We start from the raw sequence: 13,570 nt of genomic DNA, 5'->3' as shown, positions 1-13,570 counted from the left end.
ACCCAATCTCAAACAGCTCCTCACCCACAATAATTCAAAAACAGGACTCAACATGGACACTGGTACCAGAGCCTGCAATAAACCCAGATGCCAACTTTGCTGCCACATAAACCCGGATAACACCATTACTGGTCCCAACAACATCAAACACACCATCTCAGGACTATTTAATTGCTCATCTTCCAACATTGTGTATGCAATCAAATGCCAACAGTGCCCTTCAGCTCTCTATATTGGACAAACAGGCCAAACCCTACGCCAAAGGATAAATGGACATAAATCTGATATCAGGAATCACAAGACAGAGAAACCAGTAGGAGAACACTTCAATCTCCCAGGACATTCTATAAAAGATCTCAAAGTAGCTGTCTTAATACAAAGAAATTTCAGAAATAGACTGGAAAGAGAAGTGGCTGAATTGCAACTAATCACCAAACTTAAAACCATGGAGAAACCTGGTTTGAACAAAGACATTGGATTCTTATCTCATTATACATAACAAAGCCATCTTTAGCCATCTCACCCCTTGCCTTCCCCTGCTAGACTAATTGCAGCCGTTTAGAGTCGTCAACAGGTTTTCCACACTTATCAGCCTATCACCCATTCCCACCACCCTTCTGAGTAATACCCCTCCCCACTCCCCCACTGTATTTAAGGATCTGGTGACTTCTGTTTCAGTGTATCTGAAGAAGTGTGCATGCACACGAAAGCTCATACCAGGAACAAACTCAGTTGGTCTCTAAGGTGCTACTAGAAAGAATTTTCGATTTTGTTTTGACTATGGCAGACCAACACGGCTACCCACCTGTAACTGGAACCTTCAGAGGGAGTGTAACTCCATCAAGAGCAGGCAACTTCCCATCCATCCGGTCTGGGGAACCACCCACTAATGGTGCTTCAGTCTTATCTGGAGTGACATCCGGTTTATTACCGAGGCAAGACAATGGTGCAGCACATCCAATTTGACTTATAGTCTAAATTTGCACCCATCTGCATCTACTTATAAATTAGCATAGGCGAACTTGATCCGACTGTGCCTTCCTTTCACCCTCCTCCACCACCACCCGTTCATGGGCTGACAGAAGAATCATTGTATAATGATGACAGAGCACTGGTATGTGTACCTAAAATTCACAGCATAGATGGGGAACTTGTGGTCCTTCAACTACAGTGGTACCTTGGTTCCGGAATGCAATCCGTTCTGGAAGTCCGTTCGACTTCCGGAACGTTCGAAAACCAAGGCACGGCTTCCGATTGGCGCAGGCGCCCCGGAAACAATAGCCGACCACCTCGTCGGACATTCGGCTTCCAAAAAAAGTTTGCAAACCGAGGCATTTACTTCTGGGTTTGCGGTGTTCGGGTTCCGATTTGTTCGTCAACCAAACCATTCAAGAACCAAGTTCAAAACAAAATAAAAAAAATAAAAACATCCTTCCAGTAGCACCTTAGAGACCAACTGAGTTTGTTCTTGGTATGAGCTTTCATGTGTATCTGAAGAAGTGTGCATGCACAAGAACAAACTTAGTTGGTCTCTAAGGTGCTACTGGAAGGATTTTTTAATTTTTTATTTTGTTTTGACTATGGCAGACCAACATGGCTACCTACCTGTAACAAGAACCAAGGTTCCACTGTACCACAAGACCATAGCGCCCATCATGGATGACTACTGGCCACGATTTCCTGGTTCTGATGGGAGCCGGAGTCCAGGAATACCCAGGTGGTTACAGTTTCTCCTTCCCAGATTAGACACTGGGAAGAACTTGTTGAAGTTGTCCCTGAGCTTGCATTTGGGCTGCACCTTCTTAGGTTGCTGGGGGAAATGCACATAGCCCCAATGAGACAGATTTCCCCCAGACTGAAAACCAGTGAGAAGGCTAGGCTAGCATCCCAGCCTATGCAGAGAATTCAAAGTATGAGTATATTGAATAGCGCAGATCATCCCAGCCCAACTGTAATGTTCACTCTACTCCACTCCACGCCACTGGTTACATGAGAGGAGGATCCTGGGTTCAGAGTCCTTGACTTTTTAATTGAAGCATACACTGTTTTCCACTCGTCTCTTCTGCTCCCTTTTGAAAAGCCAAATCCATTTCCAAAACGGCACTAAAAAAAATCAAATCAAGCACATAGGTACCCTGGGGCTAGTCCTTTGTTCCCTTGTTCTTTAGAGAGGCCACCTCTCTTTCTCTGTGTCTTCAGTTGGAGATGGCTTACGGCTGGCTGCGCAAAATAGAACCTTTTTGGCTCGTAAGTTCGGTTAATTACTGGATTCTTCCTGATGGATTTAGCTGGCTTTTTTCTTCGGCGCAGTGGAGGTCTCGCCTTCCCAACTGCTGGAGAACATGATGAAAGTGCCACTATTGTATCTACAAAAAGGAACGCCGTTTGCAGTGGTAACACTACTAAGATATCTGAGCACATCAGGATTCTCCCCTGCACATTTATGCGCTCTCTCTCTCTCCACACCAGAGCTCTTTATGGCAGCATGAAAAGGATAACAAGAGCTGTTAAAGGCCTTTCTTCAGTGATATTTTACAATATAATCCTAAATACACTTCTCAGGGAGTAACAGAGCAATGCATTGCCCTTTGTGCTGGGCTGGGATTGGACTGGGTCTCTGCCAGCCTTGCCAGCCTCTGTTGACAATCCCATTGACCACCGCCTGTGGAGAGATGCCAGTCTCATTCCACCGTCATTGACCCCCCGCTTCCTCCTGCCAAATGGGCAGGTGGAAATGGAATCATAGAATCGTAGAGTTGGAAGGGACCTCGAGGGTCATCTAGTCCAACCCCCTGCAATGCAGAAATCTCAGCTAAAGCATCCATGGCAAATAGCCATCCAAGCTCTCCTTAAAAACCTCCAAGGAAGGAGAGTCCACAACTCTCCCGAGGGAGACCTTTCTACTGTCAAACAGCTCTTACTGTCAGAAAGTTCTTCCCACGTTTAGCTGGAATCTACTTTTTTGTAACTTGAAGCCATTGGTTCAAGTCCAACGCTCCAGAGCAGGAGAAAACAGGGGCGAGGAGGGCATGGGGCCGTGCTGTCACATAGTGGCAGAGATTCCACCTTGTGTGGAAGGGGTGAAGTTTAAGTGGTGGCTCAATAAAGCCCCAAGGTAGGATGACATGGTTCTCACCCTCAGTGAACCATGTTTGGGATCGTTCTCTAAGCCCCACTGGACTTCGTAAGGCTTGCTTTATACTGGGCTGAAAGAATCCCAGAAATAAGCTAAACAAAATAAAATAAAAATCCTTCCAGTAGCACCTTAAAGACCAACTAAGTTTGTTATTGGTTTGTTATTGGTATGAGCTTTCGTGTGCATGCACACTTCTTCAGATCAAGGGAAGTAATAGTACCACTGTATTCCGCTCTGGTCTGACCTCACCTGGAATACTGTGTCCAGTTCTGGGCACCACAGTTCAAGAAAGATACTGACAAGCTGGAACGTGTCCAGAGGAGGGCAACCAAAATGGTCAAAGGCCTGGAAACAATGCCTTATGAGGAACGGCTTAGGGAGCTGGGTATGTTTAGCCTGGAGAAGAGAAGGTTAAGGGGTGATATGATAGCCATGTTCAAATATATAAAAGGATGTCATATAGAGGAGGGTGAAAGGTTGTTTTCTGCTGCTCCAGAGAAGCGGACACGGAGCAATGGATTCAAACTACAAGAAAGAAGATTCCACCTAAACATTAGGAAGAACTTCCTGACAGTAAGAGCTGTTCGACAGTGGAATTTGCTGCCAAGGAGTGTGGTGGAGTCTCCTTCTTTGGAGGTCTTTAAGCAGAGGTTTGACAGCCATCTGTCAGGAATGCTTTGATGGTGTTTCCTGCTTGGCAGGGTGTTGGACTAGATGGCCCTTGTAGTCTCTTCCAACTCTATGATTCTATGATTCAGATACTTCTTCAGAAAGAAGCTAAATAATTTGTAAAAGGCAAGGTCATAAAATCATAGAATAGGAAACACAACTAAAGAATCCCTGACCATCCAACCTCTGCTGAAAAACCTCCAGTGAAGGAGAGTAACATGACCCTCCAAGGGAGTCCCTTCCACTGCCAAACAGCCCTTACCCTTGTTTAAATGGTGAAATATGGATGACGTTTGGAAGGTGAGGTTTGGATTGAATAACTGCTAATGCCCTCTTTGGGCATTCTGCACGAGATTTTAAATCAGGGGTCGCTAATGTGGGGTGCAGAGGCATCTGTGCACCCTTAGAGGGTATATTCACCCATCCCTAGCCGTGTCTCACCCCATCCCAGATGACAAATTTAAATAACCAATATCAACATGTGCAGAGCTTAACCCACCGAGAACAGCGAAACAGAGTTCTTGATTTGCTAAAAGGTTTCTGTTTGATTAGATTTCATGTGTATAGACTCCCCGTACGAATGGCATTAGGGTGAAGCGATAAATCAAAGATAAACGAGCCTGTGGTTTTGTCTTCAGGAAGCCGAATTCTCTTGCATGTGGGGAAAGAGATTGGTGATAAGGGCACAGTGTGAAGACATGTGAAGCTAAGTAAGCAGGGTCCGGAACAAAGTCTTGTGCTCAAGTATTTCTTCTGCCATGAATTCCATGGCGTGGATTTCATTGCCATAAAGGCAGGGTGGTGTAGTTGTTAGAGAGCTGGACCTTGGAGACCAGGGTTCGAACCCCAACTCAGCCATGAAATTCATTGGGTGCCCTCGGACAAGTCACTACCTCTCAGCCTAGCCTACCTCGCAGGGTGGTTTTGAGGATAAAACAGGGAGGGGAAGAAGTATTGAGCCCCTCGGAGGAAAGGTAAGATATAAATGTAATAAACAGTAATTGTTATAAATATACTATAATATTATTATAGTATATTTAATTGTTGTTGTTGTTGTTCAGTCGTTCAGTCGTGTCCGACTCTTCGTGACCCCATGGACCAGAGCACGCCAGGCACGCCTATCCTTCACTGCCTCCCGCAGTTTGGCCAAACTCATGTTAGTAGCTTCAAGAATACTGTCCAACCATCTCATCCTTTGTCGTCCCCTTCTCCTTGTGCCCTCCATCTTTCCCAACATCAGGGTCTTTTCCAGGGAGTCTTCTCTTCTCATGAGGTGGCATATTTAATTATATAATATTAATATAAATATAATACTGATTATTGCATTGAAATCTTATTGTATCATAATAATACAATAATATAAATAAAATAATCATTATAAATAATCATCTTTATTCATGAGTTGGCCTGAGGCAATCTACCTCTGTCACCCTCAGTCTCCATATATGCAAAATGGGTACAATAATATGGGCCTATTGTACAGGTGTGATGTTGCTAAGATAATGCTGGCGAAACTCTTTGAATGGTGTAAGGCACTATATATACCTGAAGGAGCGTCTCCACCCCCATCGTTCAGCCCGGGCACTGAGGTCCAGCTCCGAGGGCCTTCTGGCAGTTCCCTCACCGCGAGAAGTGAGGTTACAGGGAACCAGGCACAGGAAACGCCCTCCCATCAGATGTCAAAGAGATAAACAACTACCTGACATTTAGAAGACATCTGAAGGCAGCCCTGTTTAGGGAAGTTTTTAAATGTTTGATGGTTTGTTGCACTTTTATTTCTGTTGGGAGCCACCCAGAGTGGCTGGGAAATCCAGCCAGATGGGGGCGGGGTATAAATAAATAATAATAATAATAATAATAATAATAATAATAATAATTATTATTATTATTATTATTATTATTATTAACAGACAGCAATCTCTGCCCCAAGGACAGAATATTGGCTTTTCCTTTCGCCTGTCACTGCCATGTTTCCACTCTTTCTCCACCAGGTCCTTTCAATTTGTCCCAAGGACATGAGAGCAGATATCTGTGTACATCTCAACCGGAAAGTTTTCAACGAGCACCCGGCTTTTCGGCTAGCTAGTGATGGCTGCTTGCGGGCCCTGGCGGTGGAGTTCCAGACAATCCACTGTGCCCCCGGAGACCTCATCTACCACGCGGGGGAAAGCGTGGACGCCCTCTGCTTCGTCGTCTCGGGATCCCTGGAAGTCATACAGGACGATGAGGTGGTGGCAATTTTAGGTAAGGCGGTTTCTATTTCATCATCCCTATTCTGCGGAAGTGCTTCGCCACAGTGTGGAACTCGCTCCAGTGGAAGCCAATGGTAGCCACCATCTTGGATGGCTTCAAAACAGGATTGGACAAATTCTTGAAGGGTAATGCTATTGATGGCTGCCATACCCAGTGCCGGATTTACATATAAGCTAAACAAGCTATAGTTTAGTGCCCCACTCTCTTGGGGGCCCCCCCAAAAAATTAAAGGATAAAAAACCTGGATGTACATTTCCAAAATATAAGATAAAAAACAAACAAAATAAAACCTACATACAGCAACAGTGTTTTGTGTTGTGTAGGCTCCTATGATGTAAGTAATGGGCCCTGCCTGCTAGCCCGCTCCCTAAAATATCACTGGTTTGCTCATTTCTATATCAATTTCTTTGATAAAATACATATTTTGTTATGTGCAAATGGCTTTAGATACCCATTAGGTCCATAAATTACCATATAGCATATATTCAACACAAAAAACGGTGACAATTTGTTGTTGACAAAGGACAGCTGGACATATAAAGGGCCCCATTACCTTCAGTAGCTTAGGGCCTCATCAAACCCTGGCCATACCGTCCAACTTTTGGAGATTCAAACCAAGATGCGCATCTTCCAGATTCTTTATCTGTTAGGACCCCTGTTACAAACCACTTCCTGTTTTTATCTCTCTCCCCCCCCCCATAATACTGTTTTATTGTTTGCATTTTCCTACATTATTTAGAGACGGTTTTAAAAGGTGTGTGTTTGTGCGTGTTGGAAAGTCACTTGTCTGGACAACTCTTAAACTATCATAACCAAATTTGCATGACTCCTGAGACAAGAAGATTTTTGGTCAACGTTTGGCTGCAATTGGATGCCATGTCGAATCAAGATGGTGAACTGAACCTTTTAAAACTCCACTGATTCCAAAACTGTGCTGGTTCTTTTTTGAGGGAGGGCTTAGAATTCCTGAGCAACGCCCCGTACAAGAATGGAAGTGTTTTATATTTGGAAATGTTGTAAGTTGCTCTGGGAGTTTTTGATTTTCCCCATCATGATTTCACTTCTTCCCATTTCAGCATAAGTTTGATTTTCTTTTCTTTTTTTGTAGGTCTGCACACAAAAAAAGAGTTTTCATTCGCATGCCTCCAAATGCATGCAATCTGTACACAATTTTGCCAGCAGTTTCCCCTAATGCAATGCATTTGTCATGTGTGTTTGTGTTCACTGCTATAAGCATTTTGTGGATGCTTTCCCCCAGTATGAACACTTTTGTATGCATTTTTTTTTGGACAGCTGCATCACAAAATTCAGAGAAGTGTGAATTTCTGGGTGTTTCGTTTCATATATTAGTTTGGAAAGTGTGCATTAGGTACATTAGTATAAAAATCGAAGTGCTGTGGTACCTCAGTTTAAGAACAGTCCAGTTTAAGAACAATTTGGTTTACAAACTCCACAAAACCGGAAATAGTGGCTTGGTTCGAGAATTTTACCTCGGTCTAAGAATGGAATCCGAACAGTGGAAGGGCCCTGGTGGCGGGAGGCCTCATTAGGGTTTAAGAACGATTTTGGTTTAAGAACAGACTTCTGGAACGGATTAAGTTCGTAAACCAAGATCCCACTGTACATTAATTCCCACCCACCCCATTCCTACTCTTTACTCTCCCTGGTCAGACCTCACCTGGAATACTGTGGCCAGTTCTGGGCACCACAGTTCAAGAAGGATACTGACAAGCTGGAACGTGTCCAGAAGAGGGCAACCAAAATGGTCAAAGGCCTGGAAACGATGCCTTATGAGGAAGGGCTTAGGGAGCTGGGTATGTTTAGCCTGGAGAAGAGAAGGTTAAGGGGTGACATGATAGCCATGTTCAAATATATAAAAGGATGTCATATAGAGGAGGGTGAAAGGTTGTTTTCTGCTGCTCCAGAGAAGCGGACACGGAGCAATGGATTCAAACTACAGGAAAGAAGATTCCACCTAAACATTAGGAAGAACTTCCTGACAGTGAGAGCTGTTCGGCAGTGGAATTTGCTGCCAAGGAGTGTGGTGGAGTCTCCTTCTTTGGAGGTCTTTATGCAGAGGCTTGACAGCCATCTGTCAGGAATGTTTTGATGGTGTTTACTGCTTGGCAGGGGGTTGGACTGGATGGCCCTTGGGGTCTCTTCCAACTCTATGATTCTATGATTCTATTCTATGATTCTATGAAAAATGGGGGTAATTTTTACCTTGGATCTGGGAATGCCCCTGTATTGTCAAGGCCATTACTTTACTGCTGGCTTTTTCTGCAATATCTGCTTTTGCAGAGCAAATCTCAGGCACGGAAACAATCTCATCTCACTAGGTTCAGTGACGTTGTAAACAAAACTGGGATAATGTCTAAACAAGAATTACAGCATAAGGAGATTTGCATTTGCCCTGATAACAGTGTTTGCAGTTCCTTTCATCTGGAATCAGGAAAAAGTACTTTCTTTTGTTTTGCCAATTAACTAGTTCTGATCCACTGCTTGCAAAATGGAGCTGGGCTCCCTGGCCAGTTTATTCCCCTGCTATATACAACACTGGTGTTTTTTTGTTTTTTGATGTAGCACAAGAAGCATAGAACACGATGCGAACTTCTAAACCTTTCCAATCCAGCACCGGGGAGCTTGCTTTTAAATTGGCATCCAGGTGATATCTGGCACATAAAATGTTACTTACTAACAAGCAATTCATGAAGTATTAGCAGGAAAGATGCTGCAAAACAGGCATGCGTATTTGCTCTTGGTGGCGGTGTTATTATAAGGTATGGGAAACATTGTGAATAAAAATCTCACATTCATTAAAATAATGTGCTCTTTGGGGGAAAGGGTTTCCCGCTCCAAATGTAATTGACTCAGTTAAGTAGAAACCAAACCTGTGCACCAGATTCAGCTGAATCCTGAAGCCCCAAACAAACTGGGCTGATTTGGGGGAATCTGGGCCAGGTTGAGATAGTCCTGGAATGCCATGGGTTGGGTGGCCCAGAGTGATCTGGGGTTGTTAGAGAGCAGGACATAGGAAGAAGCTAGACCCTCCAAGTGTCCCTATTTTCAAGGGACAGTCCCAGTTTTACAGAAGCTGTCCTGGTTTCCGATTTGATCCTGGAATGTCTCATTTTTCCTTAGGACATCCCTATTTTCAGATCAAACTTATCCATCCTTAAAGAAATCAGCCTCAAGTGCTCACTGGAAGGACAGATCCTGAAGTTGAGGCTCCAGTACTTTGGCCACCTCATGAGAAGAGAAGACTCCCTGGAAAAGACCCTGATGTTGGGAAAGATGGAGGGCACAAGGAGAAGGGGGCGACAGAGGATGAGATGGTTAGACAGTGTTCTCGAAGCGACTAGCATGAGTTTGGCCAAACTGCAGGAGGCAGTGAGAGATAGGTGTGCCTGGTGTGCTCTGGTCCATGGGGTCATGAAGAGTCGGACATGACTGAACAGCAACAAATTTTCAGTGCAGAAATGTTGGAGGGCATGGAGTTATGCAACCTCCAAGCCAAGGGGATAAATTACTATACAGTGGTACCTTGGTTCCCAAATGGCTTAGTTGTCAAACAAATCAGCTCCCGAATGCCACAAACCTGAAGTGAGCAGTGCTGTCAAGTATCCCGTTTTCCCCAGGATTCTCCCTTATTTCAAGCAGTTTCCCGCTGCTCTCCCTTATTTTTTATTTCCCTTAAATTTCCTGTTTTTAATGGAAGCAGCTCCTCCCCTGCTGGCCAGGGACTGGGTGGGAAGACCTCGCCTACTTGGAGAGAAAAGCCTCAGCCCTCAAAGCAAGTGGGAGCCGTTTCCCGTGCTTACAGTGGGGGTGTATTCCTCCCCCTGCATCAGCCCCTATCCGTTGCCACCGAGCCCCTCAGCCGGCCAATAGGGTTAGCTGGTGGGCGGAGCCTGGCTGCCTTTGAGCAGCTGCTTCTTCCTGTCCTGTTTTGATGGGATCAGACAAGAAGACGATGGGGCTCCATTGCGCGGAGCACATGGCTGCCCTCCTCTTTGCTGGCTGCCCTCTTTGCTCCACTCTGAGCCCGAGGCTGCTTGGAGTTTACATTGCTGCTCTGCCCACTTTTGCTTCTGGCTCCACCCACCACTGACATGTGACTGTCCCCGGAATAGGTGAGAATGCTGATCCCTTATTTTCAAATCCAAAACTTGACAGCTATGGAAGTGAGTGTCCCGGTTTGCAAACATTATTTGGAAGCCGAACGCCCGATGCGGCTTCTGCAGCTTCCAATTGAGCGCAGGAAGCTCCTGCAGCGAATTGGAAGCTGCGCCTTGGTTTTCGAACGGTTCCGGGAGTCGAATGGACTCCTGGAACCGATTAAGCTCAAGTACCAAGATACCATTGTACAACCTTTAGAAGACATCTGAAGATAGGGAAGTTTTTAAAAAAAGTTTAATGTTTTACTGTGTTTTATATATGTGAGAAACTGCCCAGAGTGGCTGGGGCAACCCAATCAGATGGGTGGTTTACGAACAATAAGATGATGATGATGATGATGATGATGATGATGATGATGATGGAATAGGTAGGACGTCCCTATTTTCATTGGAGAACTGTTGGCAGGTATGAGAAGCAGGCATGGATGGGGAGGAGAAATTGCAAAAAGGAAGGGAGCTACTGGGCAGCTACATATTTGTGGGAGAAGGTGGTCTTGATACCCACCTGACCTCTCCTTTTTTCCTGCCCCCAAAGCAGCACCACACATGACTGGTTTTTTTGCTTACCAGCTGGTAAGCTGTAGGATTTGATCCTGTGCTGTGCCAAGATGCTGTTCCTTTGTTGCCAGTTTCTCTGTGAGTTGATGGGGAGTGGGTGGGAGAGAGAATCCAGGGTAGGTACCCAGAAATGGACACAGTATCCCAGGTGTGGTCTGACCAAGGCAGAATAGAGTGGTGCTATTACTTCCCTTGATCTGGATACCATACTTCTGTTGACGCAGTAGCTCTCCCTTTTTGCTGCTGCTCTCTTACATTCTGCAAACTCAGTATGCGTTCCATGCCTTGAGTTACTTGGAGGATTTGGGCCTGCCCCGAGTTCAAGGCACGCAGCTTTAATTACTGTAAGTGCCTTTCATTCTTTTTCCCCGTCGTCACGGGCAAGCCATTCTGGGCATTAGTTACGTTTATGGTGCAACGTAGAAGCCGAGAGGAGATATAAATCTCGCTCAGAGGGAATTGAACGGGGAGAGTCTGACTAAGGCCTTTTCCTCATGTACTTTGGCAGACCATTTAGCAGAAGCAAGCGGTGATTAATCGTGCCCGTTTTCCTCCAAACAACACAGAAAATGTGGCATTTTCTTTCTTTTTTTCTTTTTCTTCTTTTTTTGCAAGTGTGGAAGAGAAACTATGCCAGATGAATATGCAAAAGCCCTCCCTCCTGATAGCTACCATGCATGCGATGGCAGAGAAAATCTCTCTCTCCGCCTTCCATGAATCTGCCCCACATTGAGCCAGTGTGGTGTAGTGGTTAAGAGCGGTGGACTCGTAATCTGGTGAACCGGGTTCGCGTCTCCGCTCCTCCACATGCAGTTGCTGGGTGACCTTGGGCTAGTCACACTTCTCTGAAGTCTCTCAGCCCCACTCACCTCACAGAGTGTTTGTTGTGGGGGAGGAAGGGAAAGGAGAATGTTAGCCACTTTGAGACTCCTTCAGGTAGTGATAAAGCGGGATATCAAATCCAAACTCTTCTTCTTCTTCTTCAAGCAGAAGGCGAGAAGAGCATGCAGTAATTCAAAAGTGGAATTTTGAGGCTTTCCAACACTGAAATAAGTAACTCTCTACCCTCACTACATTATATGCATGGGTTTTTTTCTTGGGAAAGGCCCTTAATAATGTTGATCCTTCTCTCTCCCCCCCCCCCCAGTCTCATTCAGTGACATCCTCACCCCCACCCCCCACCCCCCGCTTATTGACTGCGTCTTCTTGTCCCTGCTGGTTTAGGGCTTCTTTTTCTTTCCTAAAAAATAATATGATCCCAAGCAAGCAGGGATGCTGAGTTGCCCCAATGACACTGAGGCCCCACCTGCACCAGATATTTAAAGCACTCCTATACCACTTTAAGCAGTCATGGTGTCGTCCCGTCCCCCCCAACAAATCCTAGAATCCTAGAACTGTAGACTGGGGCAGGGGGCAAGCAGCTGTCAGGATGCTGTCAGCAGCTTCCGGCTGGTTACCCAGGGAAGTATAAAGACAAGGGAAAGCTTCTTACCGTCCTTTTTTATTTCAATCTTTACAGAGAGAGGCTATAGAACCCAGCCTCTTGGATAATGGCATTGTCCCGAGTGAATCTCCACCCCCCATCTCTCCCACTTCCTCATTCATCAATCTCATCGTCTTTCCTACAGGTGCTGAAAAGTGCCCTCTGTCTTTGAGCTCTTTGCTCTCCTACTTTTAAGGCTCGCCAGGTTCTGGGAGATGGAGGGTCTGGGATGCTTTCTAATGACACCATGTCAGCCAGCTGCTGCTCTGCTTCTGCCTCCTTCTCCTCCTCCTCCTCCTCTTCACCCAGCTTTCCCCCTCATCTGCCTCTGAGCTGTGACCTCCTGCAAACCACTGTTGTAAATCTATACTGCCTTCCTCTTCCTCCTCCCTGGAAGGGTCAGGATGGGGAAGCAGTCTCCACCATTCCTCCTCTGCCCAGTCCCTGACAGCAGCATGTGGAAGTCCCAGTCCAGTCGCTGTCACGGCGCCAGAGCTGCTCCGTCATGACATGATGTGACCTCGTCATGTCCTGTCGCATCATCATTACTGTGTGGCATGGTGCTTGCCGATGTTGGACACCCACAGTGGGGGGCCCAAGTCATCACAGAATGATTTCTGGCATTCTTACTGATGATCAAGGAGGGTCAGCCGTAGTCTGCTGGTGAATACTGCAGCTTCTGTGAGGAGAGAGGAAGGTTAGTCCAAGAGGATTAAAAAAAGGTAAAGGTAAAGGGACCCCTGACCATTAGGTCCAGTCGCAGACAACTCTGGGGTTGCGGTGCTCATCTCGCTTTATTGGCTGAGGGAGCCAGCGTACAGCTTCCGGGCCATGTGGCCAGCATGACCAAGCCACTTCTGGTTAACCACAGCAGTGCATGGAAGTGCCGTTTACCTTCCTGCCGGAGCGGTACCTATTTATCTACTTGCGCTTTGAGGTGCTTTCGAACTGCTAGGTTGGCAGGAGCAGGGACCGAGCAACAGGAGCTCACCCCGTCACTGGGATTTGAACTGCCAACTTTCTGATCAACAAGCCCTAGGCTCAGTGGTTCAGACAACAGCGCTACCTGTGTCCCTTCTAGTCTAAGAGGATAAACCTCACCAAAGGAATGGGAAAGGCTGGTGCTGTTATTGCAAAAAAATGGAGTTGGGGGGGAGAGTGAATTGGAGCCATTAATTGCGAAGCTGGGGGAGGGGACCAGATGCCAAACTGGCTACGGGGATAACAACTTGGAGATGTGCTGGTTCTCTCATCCCTCTTCTTAAAAAAACTTGATTTGAGTGCGAGGCTTAA

At 45.9% G+C, this 13,570-nt stretch overlaps 1 protein-coding gene across 1 annotated transcript in view; it reads left to right on the top strand.

The window, feature by feature from the left end:
- The window catches only part of KCNH5 (potassium voltage-gated channel subfamily H member 5), a 199,695-nt gene that overhangs the window by 121,238 nt on the left and 64,887 nt on the right, over positions 1–13,570 (top strand). Inside the window, exon 9 of the mRNA XM_033174582.1 lies at positions 5,797–6,049. Within this exon, the coding sequence (XP_033030473.1) occupies positions 5,797–6,049 (253 nt within the window). The remainder of the gene's footprint in view (positions 1–5,796; positions 6,050–13,570) is intronic.

Source organism: Lacerta agilis, chromosome 1, assembly GCF_009819535.1.
Source record: "Lacerta agilis isolate rLacAgi1 chromosome 1, rLacAgi1.pri, whole genome shotgun sequence".
In the NCBI taxonomy this organism is placed as follows: domain Eukaryota; kingdom Metazoa; phylum Chordata; class Lepidosauria; order Squamata; family Lacertidae; genus Lacerta; species Lacerta agilis.
The sequence above is the reverse complement of the archived record's forward strand: the minus strand, read 5'-3'. Positions and strand labels throughout refer to the sequence as shown.